Source organism: Rhagoletis zephyria, unplaced genomic scaffold, assembly GCF_001687245.7.
Source record: "Rhagoletis zephyria isolate East Lansing unplaced genomic scaffold, Rhagoletis_zephyria_1.1 Rzeph_scaffold_06814, whole genome shotgun sequence".
In the NCBI taxonomy this organism is placed as follows: Eukaryota; Metazoa; Arthropoda; class Insecta; order Diptera; family Tephritidae; genus Rhagoletis; species Rhagoletis zephyria.
The window spans coordinates 10,076-29,723 of NW_016163897.1; the positions used below are offsets into that span (position 1 = coordinate 10,076).

Here is a 19,648-nt window from a genome sequence, read left to right on the forward strand (position 1 = left end):
TTTAATATAGATATCTGTGGTCAAGCATTGCTTATAATATTTATAAATCTTTTGAAATGTATAAGGCAGTTTACCTTGAAATTCTACATCAATTTGTGAGCAAAAAAATTTTTGGACTGCTTTCTATGAAAAGGGATATTTAAAAGGACCTAGGATGCGAGCTAAATTATATTTATGAGAAGTACACATAAGATATGTGTGTCATATCTCAAATACTTCCAGCTACGAGGAACTGCGAGTTCAGCTTCTATTCTTCTTTTTATAGACCCACACGTCCTGTGAAATTTATTTAATTTTTATTGTAGAGCTGAAGGGAAAGTCTTTGATATGTACATAAAATAAATAATATGCAATATAAAATGGAAGCTGTAGAAGGTGTAGGTATTAATGACTCGCCAATCTATTAATCACATTCAACATTCACCCAAAAATGGACCTTTCTCTGGACGAGATCCGTTTTCAATGGCAAAAGTCCTACTTGTTTTAGCTCAGCGTTAGTTGTACAAAATGTAGGTAAAATATAAACTTTCAGTGCAGGTAAGGTAAATGTTTTCGTTTTGTCATTTTGAAAATGAAGAAATTGGAACTTCTTTAGAAATACAACAAATGTGCCTGTTTATTTTCTCCAAAATTTATAAAACTTAGTACTTGGAGCAAAAAAAGTTGTGTTGGAGGTGGGCGCTGTAATAAGAAATTTTGTATTATCTTCCAAGTACGAAAATTTTGGCTTAAACGAGCAGAGTACACCGAATAAAAAAAAAAATGCCGAACAGCGCATATACGAAATTTCAGCGAATTTCTAGTACGGTACTACTTTTGTCCGCAGTTTATATGGAGACGTCCCACTGTGCGACAGTCGGGTCTAAGTAACGGGAACGACGCAAATTCATATCTTTCCAAGGATTGTCAGCCTAGCATCATTCCCAAAAAACTCTATGGAAAATTTGTATGCTGCTACAACAACAACAACACATACGAAATATAAATAAGCAAATAAATCATTATAATTTTGATGCAACTGTTTATGGAAAGCCCTTCTTCTAAGTGAAAAATTAGCGAAATTTAATGACTTCTTTAGTGCTCAGAGTAATCATGCAAACATCAAAACACTTTACCGTCCCTCTATCCGCGGAATATTCATTAATCTTAACAAAACATAATTTTTGCACAAAAAACAGAACAGATTATTCAAAAGAAGGTAATTAAGAGTCTTCAATAAAGGATCTTGCATTGCTAAAAAGGAATGTTTACCTGACACATGCATACATACCTACCTACCTGCCTGAAAGTCAAGAAGTCCAAGAGCAAAAAATGGGTACATAAAAAGCCAAACAAGTCAGTGTTGGCCATCATTCATTTAGAAAGAGCGACGAAGAGACACAGAAATGGAAGCTGCCAGAAGAGTCGAAACTATCAATGGCGTAGTCGAAGAAGATATGACGTACGTTCATAAAAAGTTTGGAAGACTGCGCAAATATAGAACAACCAGCATCGATCAAGAAAACACAAAAAGCGCATCAAATGTAAAATACGAGGATAACTTCAACGATATTGCAGCCTATTCAACTGGTGATGAGGCAGAGGTACCAAAAGCCAAACGTCAGTGTAAATATCTGCCATTTCGACCGTGGGAGGTGAAGCCGAAGATCACCAACGAATTTGTAATGCCGCCAACACCACCTAATACACCACCCCTAGCCGATCTGTTACAAAAGAAAGTTGCAGGAAAAATTGAAGCAGCTATTTCAAACCGCTACGTGACGTCTCAATCCACACCAAAAATGCAAACAAACTTACACATGTCGATGCCAAGGATGCACCACCTGCCGTACTCGCTAGATTTTTCACCGAAAACAACGGTTCCAGCTGCAGTTACTACTTTCATGCCAACTCATTTCTGGTATGGTATACAGTCAAATGCGCAACATTCAAACCCTGCAGTATTACCAGCTTTCCAAGCATCTCAATTCACAATTGCGCCAACAGATTCACCGAATCTATTTGCTTCCAAGAATGAATACCCACCAAAAACAAGTGCGTCTTCAACTATCCGAGCAACAGCACAATCTACAAGCATTCCATTAGCTAAGAAGCGCGGTCGAAATTCTGGCTCGACACAAGCGACGAGGGAACTATTAAATATAGTTGCTGAAACTAATCCGGAAATATTGCAAGTACTAATACCATACCGCCCCAATATGGCACGCCAATTTCCAACAAAAGATCGTACACCTGAGGAGCAGCTTCGTCGCGAACGCAATACAATGGCTTGCCGCATAAGTCGACGCAAAAAAATGCTGAAGAAAGTATTAGAGCAAGAGATATTTCCAGCTAGTTTGTCAACTTGAAATACGGTGTAAACAAGTACATATTTACACACGATCAAAAATATTAGATTGGCAAATAATTTCTTCAAGAGATGTACATATAATCTTTAGTCTTCTTAAGCAGCGTGCAAATGTTTTGATTTTTTTTTTAAATTATTTAATTATAAGCAGATGCCTTAGTTCAAATTATAATATTTATCTTACTTTTCGTAATTTTTATAAAATAGTCTTAGATAAAACGATTGTGATAATAAATTTACAAAAAATTTGACCCTAATTATTTTTTGTTTTTAAATCCATTCAACTTTCTGTAGATCTTTCCAAAAACGAAAACTAAATTATTTGAATAACATTTTATATATTTGGAGACTTTTTAAGTTTTTATCTTATTTCCGGCTTATATGTACAGTAGAGTCGTCCAAAAAAATTTTCCCATTTTTTTTTTGAGCACCTTCCAAAATTTTTGCCGAAAGATTTGCCTGTACCAAACCTTAGTATACATTTAGAGGATGCTCTTATTTCACTCTAGAAGTATTGTGTTCATGTATTAATCAAACAATTGGTCAAGTAACCTAACAGCCGTTTTTTTTTTATTTTCTGTCAACTTCCATATAAAATGCAACGAATTTAGATAATTTTTCACTTAAATTGCTTTCGTGAAATTGGCTGTAAGAGCATTTCAAATTTAATATCAGAAGCTTCAGTTGTTATGGCAACAGTTCCTTTTTATAAAAATCAGCAATATATTTGCCAGTTTCGCAGCGATCCAGTAGCGCATTTCAAGGTCGTTGAGCACCCTGTATTAGTTGCAGCAGAAAACTGAAAGTTTTGAGACGACACACACAAATTTTTACCAGTTTTGACTTATTGTTTTTTTTGGCTTTTTTTAAAGTTCATTAATTTTTTAATTAAGTTCAGCACATTATCTAACAAAAACCATTTAAGTCCAAATTTCAAACTTTGTACAAAAATTAAAAAAAAAAAAAATGGAACACACTTTTCATTCCAATTTCAAGTATTTTAATTAGAGTTTCTAAATTAAGTTTTGGTATGCAGTTTTATAGCTTATTAAAATCTAGTATAATAAAGTGACACTTTGAAGTTGCTAAAAATCGCATTGATTTTTGATATTTTTTTCTGACGGTGTTATGCACTTTTTTCCATACAAAAAATTACTTTGTATGGAAGAAAATGCGTGATCAGCAAATGATTATTAAAAAGCAACGCAATTTTTTAGCAACTTCAAACTTGGACTTTATAGTACTGGCATTTGATAACCTATAAAACTGTATACCAAAAATTATTCTAGAAATTAAAATGAAAATTTTGGGGTTGCGATGAAAAGTTTGTGGAATTTTTATAATTTTTGCACAAAGTCCGAAATTTGGATTGATATGGTATTTGTTAGATAAGGAGCCATAATTTTATATAAAAATAGTGAACATTAAAGAAACAAAAGATAAATAGTCAAAACTGTTCAAAATGTTGGTGGTGCTATCGTTTTGTCGCGGGCTGTACATACATACATATGTACATATTGTCGCACATTTACATCATTTGAGTTACTAATCAAGCNTAAATAGTCAAAACTGTTCAAAATGTTGGTGGTGCTATCGTTTTGTCGCGAGCTGTACATACATACATATGTACATATGTATGTATATGCAAAGATCCTAGATTTGTCGCACATTTCCATACACAAAAATGTTGATAAAAAGAATGAAATAATTTGAATATGAAAATTCATTGTACAATTGCACTAGAAAATATTTCAGTTGCGCTTATCGCCCGAAATGGCATCGTTTACTTAGTAGATTTAAAAAGTTTACACAATTTTAAAGAGACAGATGGATGAAGCCACGGATGCATAAAAATTATTATACATATATAATAATTTTGGACTTTAAACAGTTTTAAAATCAACAAACGCCATTAGATTAGCACAAAATTTCGAATCAACGATTTCGCTATTTTCGTGATATTGAAATTTGTTTGAATATATGCATACATATANTCGAATCAACGATTTCGCTATTTTCGTGATATTGAAATTTGTTTGAATATTATATACATACATATGTATGTACATATATGTAGTAAGTTGGTACAAAAGTAGACATATACATAGATACATACATACACTCGTAGGTATTTGTGCGTGCATGCTCGAATTTTTTGGTGAGGGTAGCTAAATTAATCAATGGGTAACACCGGCACTCACAAAAAAAAAAAGGTGACAGGTAACAAGATCAACGGAAATAAGGTCAATTGACACTATTTCGCATACTGTTGCGAATTAAAGTCAATTGACATTATTAAATTTTTATTACCTTTTAAAAGCGAAATAAAGTCAATAGAAATTTGGAAATAAAGTAAATGATGCTATTTCCTCATTTAAATGGAAATAGCGTCAACAATGCTAAAAGTATGTGGCAATTATTGGAATTATCGGGCGACACACTATGCGAAATATGATTGTATGCTGGCTGAAGATTTCTAAATTATTTAATATTATTTGACTTACCGTTGTAACTGGGATTAACAGTCAACGTTTGTGATGGTTACTAATTTTTTGGACTTTTCGACGCGGAGTTGAAACACAGAAATAAGTTTAGTTAGTATAATCACGTTTAAGGCACCACTAAGCTCCTAAACCAAGCTTTTCCGGCAGTTGAATATGTTACATTTATGTATGTGTCAAGTAGATGGCTATCTGAAAAATAAAAAGTAAATATTTAAACACTTCATTTCAACAAAAATTTACTTGGAATCATTTTTAAGTGATCATTTATGCCAAATAGACAATTCTCAGAAAAGATAGAATGTATAACTTAAATTTGTGTGACGCCAAAGAGCCTTGAATAGCAGCAAAATCAATAAACTACCGAAAAGAAGATCGGCTTATCTGTTGCTCGGCTGGTTGAGAGTCAACAAAGATTAATTTAATATTGAAAATGCATTGCTTTACTATTTGATTCACATATACACATACATACATACATACATATGCATATATTAATAAGCACGCCACAGTGAGTCCATTGCTAATTGAACAATTATGTGGAACTGAACCCATCAACATACATATATAATAAGCAAAAAACAACAATGAAATTTGAGATTGCAGCAACTAAGCTGTGCGGATGCTACAATGCACAGCAGGATAAATGTAAATAAAGTGATAACACTTTCGAGCTAGAAGTAAGTATTGTAAGTATGTAAAGATGTGTGCAACCCCCCCGTTGCATGTAATGCAATGTCGTTATTGTGGCATGTAGTTAGTTGCATTATGAGACACAATCTACATCCAATGTGCAAATAAGAATTAAGCAAAGTGAATGAATATTTGACGAAAGATATTTTTGCCGCGAAAATTGATCGCGCTGCAAGCAAATGCGTGTGTAAACAAATTGCCACCTACTAGGCGGGACTAATCTTGCCGCTTGGTGGCATTAGTATGCTACTTATTTCTAAGTGAGCGAGCAAGTATGTCGTGGCAAAAAAGGTGCAATGCAGTTATTTTAGCTAAGTGTTGAATGGTCTTGAAATGGTACAGTTAGCCGCTAACAAAAGCCGCACACAAAGTGATTACAATACATAAAAATGAACGGCAAAAATAATGTGAGATTTTTTTTTTTGTTTTTTTAACGAGAAGCTGAAGAAGAAAACAAGTTGAAACAAAAGGGTTTGCGAACAAAAATAATGGCAATGACGTCATAAATTTGTACAGTTATAGCTAGCAAGGTGATCTGCAGGTCCTTCGAGTAGACATCGGCTCCGGTTTCTTGTTCCATCTTTGTATCTTCAGTGTAGATGAATATACCCGCCTCTGCTACTGGCAGTCTTGCTTCCCATTCTTCTTTGGCCGGGAACCTAATGGGTATCTTCGCATTGAAGTCCCAAACAGGCGTAATGTAATGAGTGAAGCAGCTTTTAATAAAAAAAAAAATTAAAACCTTCTGTAAATTTTGTAATGTATTTAAAATTTAAATTTCGTAATAAAAAGTTTTTTGTTACCACTTTCAATTAAAGATTTACTTTCTTATATAAAAGCCACTTTCTAAAAATTTTATTTAAGTTTTAATGCATATTTTTTCGAGTTTTTTTTTTTAAATTTTTTAGTTCCAGAATTATGAAAACTTTTTACGAGGCACAACATTAAATAAAACTCTAATTCTTGTTTCACTCGACCAGGTACAACTACGAGTTCCCAAGAAATTTTATTTAATTGCTGCGCCTGAGCTCATTTAAAGTTTGTATAGTTTAAAATTAAAAGGACAATAATAATAATAGATTGGCGCTTACACATATGTTAGTGTTTAGTCGAGCTTCTCCTCCGACTTGTGGCGTGCGCCTTGGTGTTGTCACACAAAGCGGAGGGACTTACAGTTTTACGCCGACTCCGAACGGCGACAATACGTATAAAAAAATACTTTATAGGATTAGCAACAAGAGTTTACGGGGTGTGCATGGCTTAGTGGTTAGCGCTGCGGGTTCGAACCCTGCTGAAGTCTAGAGATAGAAGTCTGCTGAGGAGATCTCCGAAATGGCAGCTATAACTTCTACCGCTTACGCTTTGTTGCTTTTTCCATTTTTCCTCAAAAAATATTTTAATTAACAAGCTAACAAAAATGTGTTTGACTATGTATGTACATATGTATGTACATTAGAGTGGTTCAAGTTTTGTATGCGGAGAAAAAATTTAACCGTGAAAAATGGGGCACACCCTTAGGTTTTCCTTTTGGTATTTGTAATATCAACACCAACTTTCAATTTTCTACTGTAACCAATACAGGGTGCTGAATCCCTTTGAAACTGAGAAAAATACTGATGATTTTTATAAAAAATTTACTGTTGCCATGACAACTGAAGCTTGTAATATGTAATAATATACTTACAGAAAAAAAATATAAACATTTCATGAGCATCCTCGAAATTTATACTTAGAGAGGAAACATTTTGGAAGGTGCCCCGGACTTGATCTCGGAAAATTTTTTTGGATCACTCTAATGTACATGTATTGGTTCATAAAAGAAAAATTCAATGCACTTGATTTTATTAGCTCATATTTTAATATCAATTTTCAAAACTTTTTCGACGCCCATGCGCAGCATTCGCAATTTTGCAATTTTTCAGAGCTAACAGTTTTGCAAAAATTCTATTTCCATATCGATTAGAGTTATAATAAATGCATATTTACATGTGATTACTCCAACTACCTGCTAACGATTAACTGAAAAACAAAAACATAAAAACAACAAAGCGTCTGACTGTACCCAAAATCAGCTACTTGCTACGAAAATGTAAACAAACCCAAAAACTAGATGATCAAAACAAATAACACCGTAACGTAAACAACAATCAATAAACCAGCTGAGCAAAACAAAATGACAAAGCGTGACCGCTGCGCAGCCGCAACAACAGTGAAAGGTGCACGCACGCAAGGACAATAACAACGGAAGAAGAAGAATACTTGTTTGTGCCGAAATTAGTTAATGCATTCGATGGCGTTTTGCAAAAACATATTTGAAACAACAAGAAGGAACGAAGAAAAAAAAAAACGAAAACAAATACAAGTGTTTTGTTTGTGCTTCGCGCGTTATCAGCAAAGAAAGCCAAACTAATGCTGCTTTTATGTGTGGCAGCAACGCTGATATCGCAACATTTTGTTGCATATAAATTGAAGTTTTCACCAGGAAGCAGAATCATTCCTTGGAATTGAAGCCTACGGAAAAGACATTGCAGACGAAGCGCAACCGTTATTAAATAAAAAACATTATTGAAGAAATTTTAAATTTGCAAAATACGTTAAAAGAAATCTTCATCTAAAAGAATTTAAACAAAATGGATCTTTCATTGCAATCAGCTGCTGAGGCCTTTTCGTATCGCCACAAGAAGTTCGACAAGCGTAAGCGTTCCCGTGATGAAGAAGCAGAACAAGAAATCGAGCAAGTCATCACTCCGCGTAGTACATTAACTGGTCCCGTTGCGCTCCACCCTGCACCATTTTACGGCGCTGAGCGAGTTTCCACACCTCTCTCCACCGACTCCAACTGTTCCTCGGACTATGCCGGCTTTGTGGCACGCTTTAACGCGTCTAGCACGCCCAGCAGCAAAAGACGTCGCCTACTATCGGGTGGACCATCTTCCAGCAATCCCAGCGAGGATAGTGGCATCGCGGTGACACCCCAAAAGCAAACCATTACAGCTCAGCAGCTACCAAGACAGCTGAAACGTACATTTAAGCCGTCGGCGCTCGCAGACCCGCCTGCCAAGGCGCAGAAGACCGCCTTACAGCGCGTCGAAACAAATTCACCAGCGAAAAGCACAAATGCTGCACTGAAGCGCGCCAGAATTACCACCAACATTAACATACCGCATGCGCCTATCACCACCACAATCAAAACCGCTACAAAACTCGACGTCAACAGCATTAAAGCAGCCGTAAAACCAACAGCCGTCGGCACATTGGAGTTGTCCCCGGCAAGCGCCGATGCAAACAGCCTTGCCGCTAAGCGTGCACTGTCTCTGCCCTCCGCCACTGTATTGTCGCGCATCAGCGAAGATAAACTGCGCAGCATTTGCTCCTACCATGGCAATATGGTGCGCCAGTTTCCGAAGAAAGAGCGCTCGCCAAAGGATCAGGAGCGTCGCAATAAAAATACCATTGCTTGCCGCATAAGCCGGCGACTGAAAAAGTTGGAGCAAATTGCTGTCGAAGAGCAGTGCAAGGAGTTCGAGAAATTAAATTTTGATATGTTGGAGGAGCAGCTGCGTGGCAATGCGCTTCTGCAGCAGTTGCATCAGCTCGAACAATTAACGGATGCGCTAACGGATGCCAACGGTGGTGGTGGTTCGGAGGAAGAGCCGGAAATCGATGTGGTGGGCGTAGAGGACAACTGCCGCGCGCAAGCGAGGGAACACTGGAATCGCAGCAGTGGCGCAGGCGTAGTACAAAGCAAACTAATGCCAGTAGTGCCCCCGACGCTGACGGTGCCCTCACTAGCCAATGCATTCTCCATTGCCTACTTAATGGGTCACTTGCAGAACACACATTAAATGCCTCAAAAGCTTTTTGAATTCGAGGAATTTGTGAAAAAATTTCGTTTATGTTAGATGTAAAACTACTTGTTTTGTTATTGAAAAAAGTGCAAAATAATGCTGACTTTTTAAGAATTTTCCTTAATAATTACTTTTTAATGGTTTGTATTTTAGTATTGGCGACAGTGATGTTAGGGTTTCATTAACTTTGATTTTCTTAATTTTGATGTATCATTTTTGTATCTAAATATATGTACAACATATAGAGTATACATATTGTAGATATGTAAGTAACGGTAAGAATGCATAATTTAAATAAAAAAATATTAACAAGAAAGTTAAATGTTTGAAGTAATTTTCTTAAGCAGTATTCTTCTGGAGGAGGGGTGGGAAAAGTCGGTGAATTCAAGACTATGATGAAAGAATGATATACGTTGTCGTCTCGAAAGAAGCTTGCTGATAACAGTCGACTGGCTGCACACTGGAGATTACATAAAAACAAACCAAATTTAACAAAGGATGACGGAAATTCATTCCAAAATACATGGAGCTCTTAACCTGTTGAAAGTAGGTACACGATATCGAACCGAAAGTATCGATATGGTACTCATTTAAAGTATCGCTTTAAAAATATCGGGTACCCATTAATATCGGAATAAAAAGACTCAATATTTCAAATATCGATGCCAAAATCCAAAAAAGTGTATCCGAATATAGGTCTCGTATGTAGGTCGCTGTGATGTAGTGGTTAGAATTGTGCAAACTCCCGAGTGTATTTCTGCATTGAAAAACAGCTTCTCATAAAAATACAATCGCCGTTCAGAGTCGACATAAAACTGGCCTTTCTGGCACAAATCGGAAGAGAAGCTCGGCCAAACACTAACATATTGAGTAAGCGCCTCAGTATATTATTGGGTGTGTTTCTGAACGCATCTATTATTGTTACATGTAGAGATTGAGATGTTGACTTAAAACACCGAGGACGTGGGTTGAAATCCCGCCAAATGCAATCCTAAATATAGTACACATTTCTGCTCTTTAAAGCCCGATTTATATCAGGAAGAATTGTTAATTCATGACAGCAACCTTTTGGCAAATTAGATTATTAATTTTATTTCACCAAAATTGTGGAAGATTTTTAAAAATATGCGGTAGTTGTGGTAGAAGTGAAAAATTACCCAAAATGTGTTAGACCTACCACAATTGTGGTAAAGTGTTATCCCTGACTAGAACATGCCAAATCAGCAGGAAACAATCTGGCAGATTAACTGGCAAAGCAAAGCTATCTCGACAAAGTTTTGTCAGGCATTAAGGGCACGGCTAAAGTAGCTTTCCAAGCACTCAATGGGCAAACTATCGAGTGACGACTAAGCACTGTCTGAAACCCATTGTGAAGGTCTTATCGTCGCTTTGGCATCTCGTTGTAGACGCTGTGCGGAGGATGGTCGAAGGATGGTGAATTGGAGTCAACTCTAACGTTTTTTCTGCATTACCCGACCTTCGTAAGTCCAATGTTGAAGCTCTTAAGATCTTATCTTATAAAAACCCCTTAGGAGCGTTTTTTTTTATAGTTTTTAGGGAAACCCCTTAGGAGCCTCTTTTTTATATTTTTTAGGGACAAATCAACACTGTAACTGTATGTTCCATTGTTGGCCAAACCTGCTGCAAAATTATTTCTGCAGACACATCATATCGATATTTTTATATTGAGGATACTAATCGGCAATCATAATCGGCATAATTATCTTCATCTCCTTTGACAACGTGATTATTTCAAATAAAAATAAATTATCATGTCATTCATAAATCACCTTATACTTGATGAAGTAAAAACTACAAACACAATTTCTATGTACTTTTGTACATATGTATGTAAAAGAAAATAATTACGGGAATACATAGATAAGTATGTAAGTAAAATGTGATGGTTGCAAAGCAAAAATTTTCCTTCAATAATTCTATGAGAGAGTGCGAGCAAGAAACCCGTTTCGAAATTAATCGACCAAGCCACCAGTTGGGCATCAATTAAGCTTGAATGTTTTTACTTTAGATATTGTACGAGTACAATAGGTATAGGCTTTTCAGTATATAATAAAATTATTAATTCAATCATCAAATGCATTTGTGACACTAAAGTCATAATTTCCATATCGTCTCCATTATGACAACTTACACTAAGTTACATTTTCATTTTGAATGCAAAAAGCAAACAAAAAAAAAACGTATGAAATGTTCATATGAAATGTTTTAATAAACTCTCCAAAAAGTTAACAAACCGGTTATTTTTAAAGAAATTACTACTACTAAATTTGTGCGAACTAATATCTAAATCAGTGAAATTTTTTTTTTTTTCGAAAAATGCCACTTAGGAAATTTTGCTTTGATAACGACGATAAGTACGTGTTAACGAAAGGTATAATTAAAATCGACAAATAATAATTTTCTTACTTTGCTTATGCAAATGACCCAACTACTCATTTTTAATTATACGTAATACGAGTAAGTCACTAAAAAGCAGTCGATTTATTGATAGCCTTTTCTGCTGGAGGAAAGCAAACAACGAAAGATATTAAGGGTATTCACGCAGATGTCGTTACTTCGTAAATTTCCCGAAGATTTACGTATATTTTGGTTTTGTAAATATATGTAACGAAAGTACCTAATTACCAAAGCGCTAAGGTGGAATGCTTAGAAATTTGCCACCGACAGCCGGTAAAATAGTAATCGCTTATTACACTGTGCGACAATTTTACGGCAATTCAAACCAGTCTGCACTTGACTAATATTTTCTGAAAGTGTACATATGCAATAATAAAATACTCGGTGAATTTGTAAAAGTTGGTTCGTATATTTATTTATGGCCCACTAAAGTTTTTAAGTCCCGCCCTAAGTAGTTTTCTAAAATGTGGAAAAATGGTTAAAATAAATGTCTGGGAGAAATAAAAGGTTAAGCCATACTAGCCCGTTAGCTCCGGTCTGAAAGGTTAATTTTCACCTTAAGCAGGGATCACACGATTTGTACATTTTTCCAGTAATGGAGTGGTGTTGTATAGAAATAATGAGTGCAGCTTAATAACAACTTTCCAAGCAACACCACTCTGTAACTGTAAAAATGTACAAATGTGAAAAATTTACAAATCGTGTGATCCCTGTTTTACTTTTAAGAAACCATGCATAAAGCAAATTTGGAAGTTCGTTAGAGGATTGCTATGTTCTAGAAACTTTCGGAAAATTTTACTAGGGGTCTTTTCAAGTGTCCTATTATTGTATGTCGTTAACTTTAAAAGCTTAAATAAATGTTTTGAGAACTTGTACAAACTTTGCTCCTTTTTGACCAATTTTACCTCTCTGTACTCTGAGTACAGAAGCGAGAGATACTACATACACATGTTCGTATGTATGTATGTTAAGAAAATCAGCTTTAGAAAGTTTTCCCGTAATAGCTACATATATGTCATTCCCCATAAAAAAAATAAAAAAAATCGGTACTGTTTTTTCATTGAAATTATAAAATCTATTATATATTAAGACGTCCACCAAAATATTTCGCAAAAATATTAAGACTTAAGCGAGCTGGACCAATTTACAAATACCTCCAAAATGGAGTTTTTTATGAATAAAAATAGTTTCTTAAAGATGTTTTGTGAAAAAATTCCCTCAAATGATAAAACGGCTTAAGCTTAACAAATTTTCATAAGAATGTTTAAAGAAAAATGACAACAAATTTTGAACGGTATCGTAATAATGAGATCTTCGATGCTGTTTTTTTTAACTTTTTTCAAAGATTGGTATAAGAAAAACTTGAATAACTGAACCTTGACTCTTCTGATTTAGACTTGTGAAGTATCATTGGAAAGGTATTTTCTCACACTTTTTATTTCTTTGCTAATAAGCCCATTCAAAGAATGAAGGAGAAAGGTAGGATGAACGAACATCATTCGAAGTTGAATTAAGATGTGTTGGCATTTGAAAAAAAAAAAAATACATCGGTGAAAACTGCATTCAATATGACGCATTAGTTTTTGAGCGATGCGCGTACAAAGATACAGAGAGCTCGGAGTTACATATGTAAATGCCCTGTTGCCTAATTTCTAAATGCTCTTGCTTGCTACGTTGTCTTTTATATAGATGGAATAGGTACATAGCACAAAGTTTGAATAAAGTGGGTATAGAAAACCCTAACATTAGCTAAAAGTTAGAATGCTCATACAAAAGTTACAAGTCAAGTTTTATATGCGCACCAGTTTGCAAAATCCACAAACCGGTTAAAGATAAAAAATGTTGGGGGATTAGATGATATTTAGTATTATCTTTTCGTTGTAATCGTTTGTTTAACGATTTCAGCCATTCAAATGGTTGTTGAATTATAAAAAAAAATAAACCCCATATCTTTGTACCCACACTACAATTCGTTTTTGTGCATTTTTTAGTAACCCGCGTACTTTTGATGTTATCGCACTTAGTAAGTGTAAGTAATTGTATACCCACTCCTGTTTTAGGATTATAAACATTTCATTATTTTTTAGATGTTAATTGACTTTTATTGACTGTCGGTGCATTTACGGTAGCTGCATTTTTTGCATAAATTAGAAAAAGGGTATTCCCGAAAGCTTTTAAAGAAAGCAGCAGTGTTGTCGCCCTTTTTTAAATCAATTGCTTATAGGAAGATTATGACATTTTGGACACTCATTTTAAAGTGTTTAATGGCTAGCAATAAAGAATATTATCGCATTTATTAGCTCAAACAATTATTAGTGTTTACTAAATTCCGCAATACACATACAACTTATTTGGTTAGTGCTTAATTTATTATGTATTTCATAAACCACAACGTTCAGTATTGTGAAAACCTTCAAAACAAATAAATATTAGCCAATAATACAATTATTATTAAACAAAATTTTAAATAAGTACAATGGCAGTTGTGCAAAAATTTATGAACATTAATGGAAGCCAATGCATATACATATACATATATATATATGTACATACTATATCGAGATTTCTATGTGCTTTGAGGTAAGAATATCGCGCAGCACAAACCATAGAATTAAATGAGCTAGTGAACGCCAAACTGTGACGAAATAACGCAAAACACTAACACATTCACATAAAAAGATTACAAAAGCAGCTGTCGGATGCAAGCCCGAACTAGCCAACATAATGAAACTATCTAATTAAATTATTAGCAATCATTGTTTAACGTAAGTCAACTGAGAAGCTCAAACAAATGCCAATAAAATTGAAGAGCCATCATAAACTTGTACTCAGTGCAGCACCCGCAGGAAAAATGTTGATTTAGGCAAAACTGACGAGTGTGCATCCATAATACCTTGAAAAATTACGTAAAATGGTGGTGAAGCCTCAGATGCAACAATTCTTGTCAAAATGCATTTTAAGTTTCTAAATGCTCCGGACCCTTTTCCAAAATTATGTGCGACTTTTGCTCCTTTTCAGAGATTTTGTTTTACACCCATGCTATTAAAAAATATTTCCTCCTGTACGTAGGAAATAATGCTCCATTTAAAACTTTCAAAGGAAATGCAACTCTTCTCATTGCAGTAACTCGATTTCTGTGTTTTGTTTAAAGCTCGTAACGCTATTTTCTTCTTAAATTTAGCAGCGGAACGTTCTAGCAGCGAAAAGACTTTATAATACATGCAAATTTGATTTTTACTTTCGATCTCAGATTTTTTTTTTTACTAGCGAAGAAAAGCAAATATAATATGGTGACCATTTTTTTTTCGTCAATTACCCCTTTTTTGCGACTTTCTGAAAATTTTCAACGGCAACACTGTATTTTTGTATTTTGTATTCAACAAATTTTCACTTTAATTTCAAACTTTTTATTCAAAATTTTAGGTACGCAGTTTTATAGCCCATTAAATTTTAGTCGATAAAGTGCGCTACAACGATGGTGGACGGTATTGTGAATCTTCTTTTATATATAGTATCAAAATATGAATTTCTTAGGGAATAAAATGTGCAACACCGTTCATAAAAAAAGTAAAAAAAAAAATAAACACCAGTTTTCATAAAATGCACTTTTTATATAAAAAAAAAAACCGAAAACAACCGGCTGCAAAAAATATATATATTAAAAATCAACACGACCCTTTAGTTGCTCGAAGCTAGCCCTTTGTTAAACCTACATTTATTGGGCTATAAAACTGCGTACCTAAAATTTTTTTTTAAAATTCTAGATAAAAAGTTGGAAATTTAGTTGAAAATTTGTTGAATTTTTATAGTTTTTATACACAAAGCTAGAATTTTACAAAAAAAAATGTAAACTTAAAAAATAGAAGTAGTATAGCCAAAACTGGTTAAAGTAAGGCGTTTCTATTATTTGTGCCACAAGTGTATGTACCTAAGTATTGTCGTTTAAAGCGAAAAACCGCGTAACTGACATTTGCGCCAAACCCGAAAGCTCCGGCACCAAGCCATATCCATTTATACCAAGATAGCGATATAAGTAACTAGCCTGGAATGGGTTTGTTTCATACAAGGGACAACTGCTTTGAAATAAGGCACTTTTTACTTTCTCCTGTAAAATTTGGGTAACTTCACATACGCGGTTTTGTACTTTAAACGACCTACACCCTCACATACATATGAATGCATTATTGCTCAAATCTGTTGTTTCGCCCAACCATGTCCTTCTGGTTTTGGTCATTCGTCCGTCCGAAAAGCTGTTCGATTTCACGTCGATTCCAAGGAAAACCGCAAAAAAAAAAACACATGCACTGAAGGCCTTTGAAAATTTAAACGTATTTTTGCCAAACCGAGTCTAAGAGACGAAACTTTTCCCCGCCGCTTTGAAAGCTTTCTATGCTTACAAGTGATATCAAAAGCAAAGCTATACAGATTTTACCTGCAGGGTGCTTTTATAAGCATCTAAGTTTATGTATATTAAATAGTATGTAAATAGATAAATAAAAGCTGTGATTGATTTTGTAAATATTTGCATATAAGTAGAAGTATGCGAAATCATTGTAGAACTTCCGTCACTCATTGCTGTAATTTATGCCACCCAATATGTACATATGTACGTTCACAAATTTGCCGGTAGATACATACGGTATATATGTAAATAAATAAACAGATACTCGTACCATAGTTTTGTATACATACATACATCTATTTGCACATAATAATACATAAGCTTCTTAAAGTAAGAAAAAATCACTCTCACTATCTACGTTTAATGCATACAAATTTTTAAAGCACCAAAAAATCGGTACTTGCTTTGTGAGTTTGCGGTGTCTGAGCAGCGAAAATCCCAATCAAAAGAAAATTAAACGAAAAAAATATTCTAATAGTTTGCAAAAATAAAACCAGTCAAACATCAAATCAATAAAGCACAAAGACAATAATGTTCCTAGACTAGTACATACCAGATGTGTATGTATAAACATACTAGGGATGTTGCGAATGTGGAATTTTAGACATCCGCGGCTGCGAATGCGGATACGGATGCCAAGTAAGTAATTTTAAGGAATAATTTAGGTAAGTAAGGTATTTTATTTAGTACCTGAATTTAAAAATTCGAACTTTATATTTAATAAAAAGTAATGTTGCTGCCTTTTCAGTTTCCAGCCTGTTTCTTAAAAGGTCGTAAATCAAACCTGCATAACTAAATAACAAATATCTGCGTGCGAAATCTTTGACAATATTTTAAATTCATATCGATTGACGCCCCCACCAGCTGGGAGGACTTTCAGTTATATTTATTTTTTTCACTTGAGGAATCTATGGCAAGATTTCTCTTTAAACACCGCTGACTAGCCGAACTAGATGTTTCAGGCTAATCTAAAGCTTTATCCAACGAATTACTTATTCTCAGGCTGTCGGCTGTTTCAAAATTATGAGAGCCTGGAATGTCATCAGTGTTTTTCGATGTTATTTTATGTAATTCATTTTTCAACCTTTCTTCTGTAATTGGTTTGAAAGCATTGTGCTTATAGCGAGGGTCTAATAGGTGGATATGGCAAATAAAGTGTTATTTTCCAGTGATGAAAATTTCGTGGCTACCAGCCGATTCGCATCAGAATATTGCGATTTTGTTAAAAAGTCACCCAGTTTTATTAGCGACCGAGAACGCGTTTCAGTTTTGATTTAGTTCTGCATGAGAACAAACTGTCAATCAAGAGAGTTCCCACAAAAGAATCTAACGGGAACAAAAGTATTGAGAGTAGTTTGAACGGGAATAAAATGGGAACAAAAGGTTTGCGAACGTTTTCATAAAGAATAAAATGCGAACAAAACACTAGGTAACGTTGTCAAGAAGAACAGCATGAGAACAAAACTTTCGGGAACGTTTCGAATGAGAACGAAAGTATCGAGCACGTTTTCAAGGAGGATCAAATGCGAACAAAAATCTTGCTAGAGAACCAAACGAGAACAAAAGTTTTGAGAATTTTACGTTAAGAATGAGAGGATAGTCTGCGTGTTAGGATGAAACATCGTTTTAGTGAGAACCGCGATTGTAATTCTAAGCCAGAGGTGGTCTGCGTCATTTCAACTTCCAAATTGTTTATCATTAGCGTGAATTGTACATTTTTTGGAACGATTTTTAATTTTTTGTGCAAGAAAAGTTCGTGTCTTAAGTCTTTCATTGACTTAATTTGCATAAGTATCTTCAGTTCCTTTTTGATTAGTTTTAATATACAATCATTTCAAACTAATGAACGCTATGTGACAAATTTTGTTCTCGCTTCCATTGTTCTCAAATAGTTCAGAGAAGATTTGTTCTCGTTTCATTCTCAGTCAGAAAGTTCCTAGATTTTAGTTTCCAAATTGTTCTTCGAGAGAAAGTTTCTTATACTTTTGTTCCCGAGACTTTTGTTCTCATTTTCGCCTCTTAGAAATGTTCCCGAAACTATTGTTCGCATTTTGTTCTCTTTGGAAACGTTTCACAGCGTTTTGTTCTTATAAAATTCGCATTGAGAATGTTCTCGACAGTTTTGTTCTCATTTTAGTTTTGGTTTTGAAGCGTTCTTGAGAACAAAACTACGAGAACGACATTTAGTTTCGATCATACCATTTGCTCTCAGCCAGTGGTTTTTATAAGCATTTGCAGTATTGGAATCATGGATGTGGCTTATTTAAAATTTTTTTGGTAACTCAACACAAGATTCCATGATCTTAGACTCTTCTGGCAAAATTGCATCCATGTCACTGTCGTTTAAATAAAGGCTCAACGCATCTTTTACCTTTAAAAATCGCTCGAACATGTGCAAGGAACTGTGCCATCGCGTGATGCAGTCTTGGAATGCGGTTGATTCAGTCGGCCCAGAATTTGTTGAAGTGTTTTTTTTTTTTGAGTAATCGTGGAATGCTAATTTTGACAAAAACAAATAAATGTGGTTATTCTCGAGCTGTAGATGGCGCGATCTAACGTTGCATCTCTACAGGTACATAATTTTGGAGACAATTTACCATTTGCAAATACGAATGTTAAAATTAATGCGGAAGCTCCGCGGTTGCGAATGCGAATATTCGCAACAACTCTGGTATATACATAAATATGTGTGTGTGTTAAAATCTAAAAATATTCAACAAACCTAATTATTACTGTGACCAGCCAATATTTAGTTATTCATTATTCTAACTGAGTACTCGCACAAACATACACACACACATATATCTACGACTTTTTTTATTTACCTCATTGGTGTCTCGCCCGCTCGGGAGGCGAAGAAGTGGGTGTACGTACATAAGTACATACGTACATACATATGTGAGCAGGTACCAATGCTTTGCAATAAAAACCACTGTATCTGCCGGTATGAATTTTAGATGCTTTCAAAGCGATTTGCAGTGTTGTTGCGCGTTTGTCGAAGTGATCGCGCATTCCTACAGAATTAAACGCACGCAAACGGAAAATTACTCGCAGCAGTGAACCAGCACAGGAAGGCAGGCAAATCCTAGGCATATAGCACTCGGATTATACGAAGAAGAAAATATTTTAAAATTTAGTAAATAATCGATTTTGGTGGAAAATTTTGTTGGAAATGTTGCGTTTTTCATATGTGCTTTTGTTTGCCTGCCTTATTGGCTGCTGTGCGGCACAATTAACGGTGAATGCCGAGCTGCCGGAGCTGCCCGATTTCAAGCCAGTCAGTGAATTGCGTGAGTGTCCTTAACGTTGAACGGAAGCGAAAAATAATTAAAGAAAATATTAGAATCCGAAACTTTAAAAATTTTTTTTTTGTTATGCTCAATACACGAATAAAGACGCGCGAGTGTTCTGACGGCGAAAAAGGACGAGTGAAAAAAAT

General features: G+C 34.9%; 1 protein-coding gene across 1 annotated transcript; it reads left to right on the plus strand.

The window, feature by feature from the left end:
- The first annotated feature begins 8,171 nt into the window (after positions 1 to 8,171).
- On the plus strand, positions 8,172 to 17,809 carry LOC108373552 (uncharacterized). Its single transcript, XM_017629467.1, has 2 exons — positions 8,172 to 9,363; positions 17,727 to 17,809. Exons 1-2 carry the CDS (start codon positions 8,172 to 8,174, stop codon positions 17,807 to 17,809), a joined length of 1,275 nt encoding a protein of 424 aa, XP_017484956.1.
- The last annotated feature ends 1,839 nt before the right edge of the window (positions 17,810 to 19,648 follow it).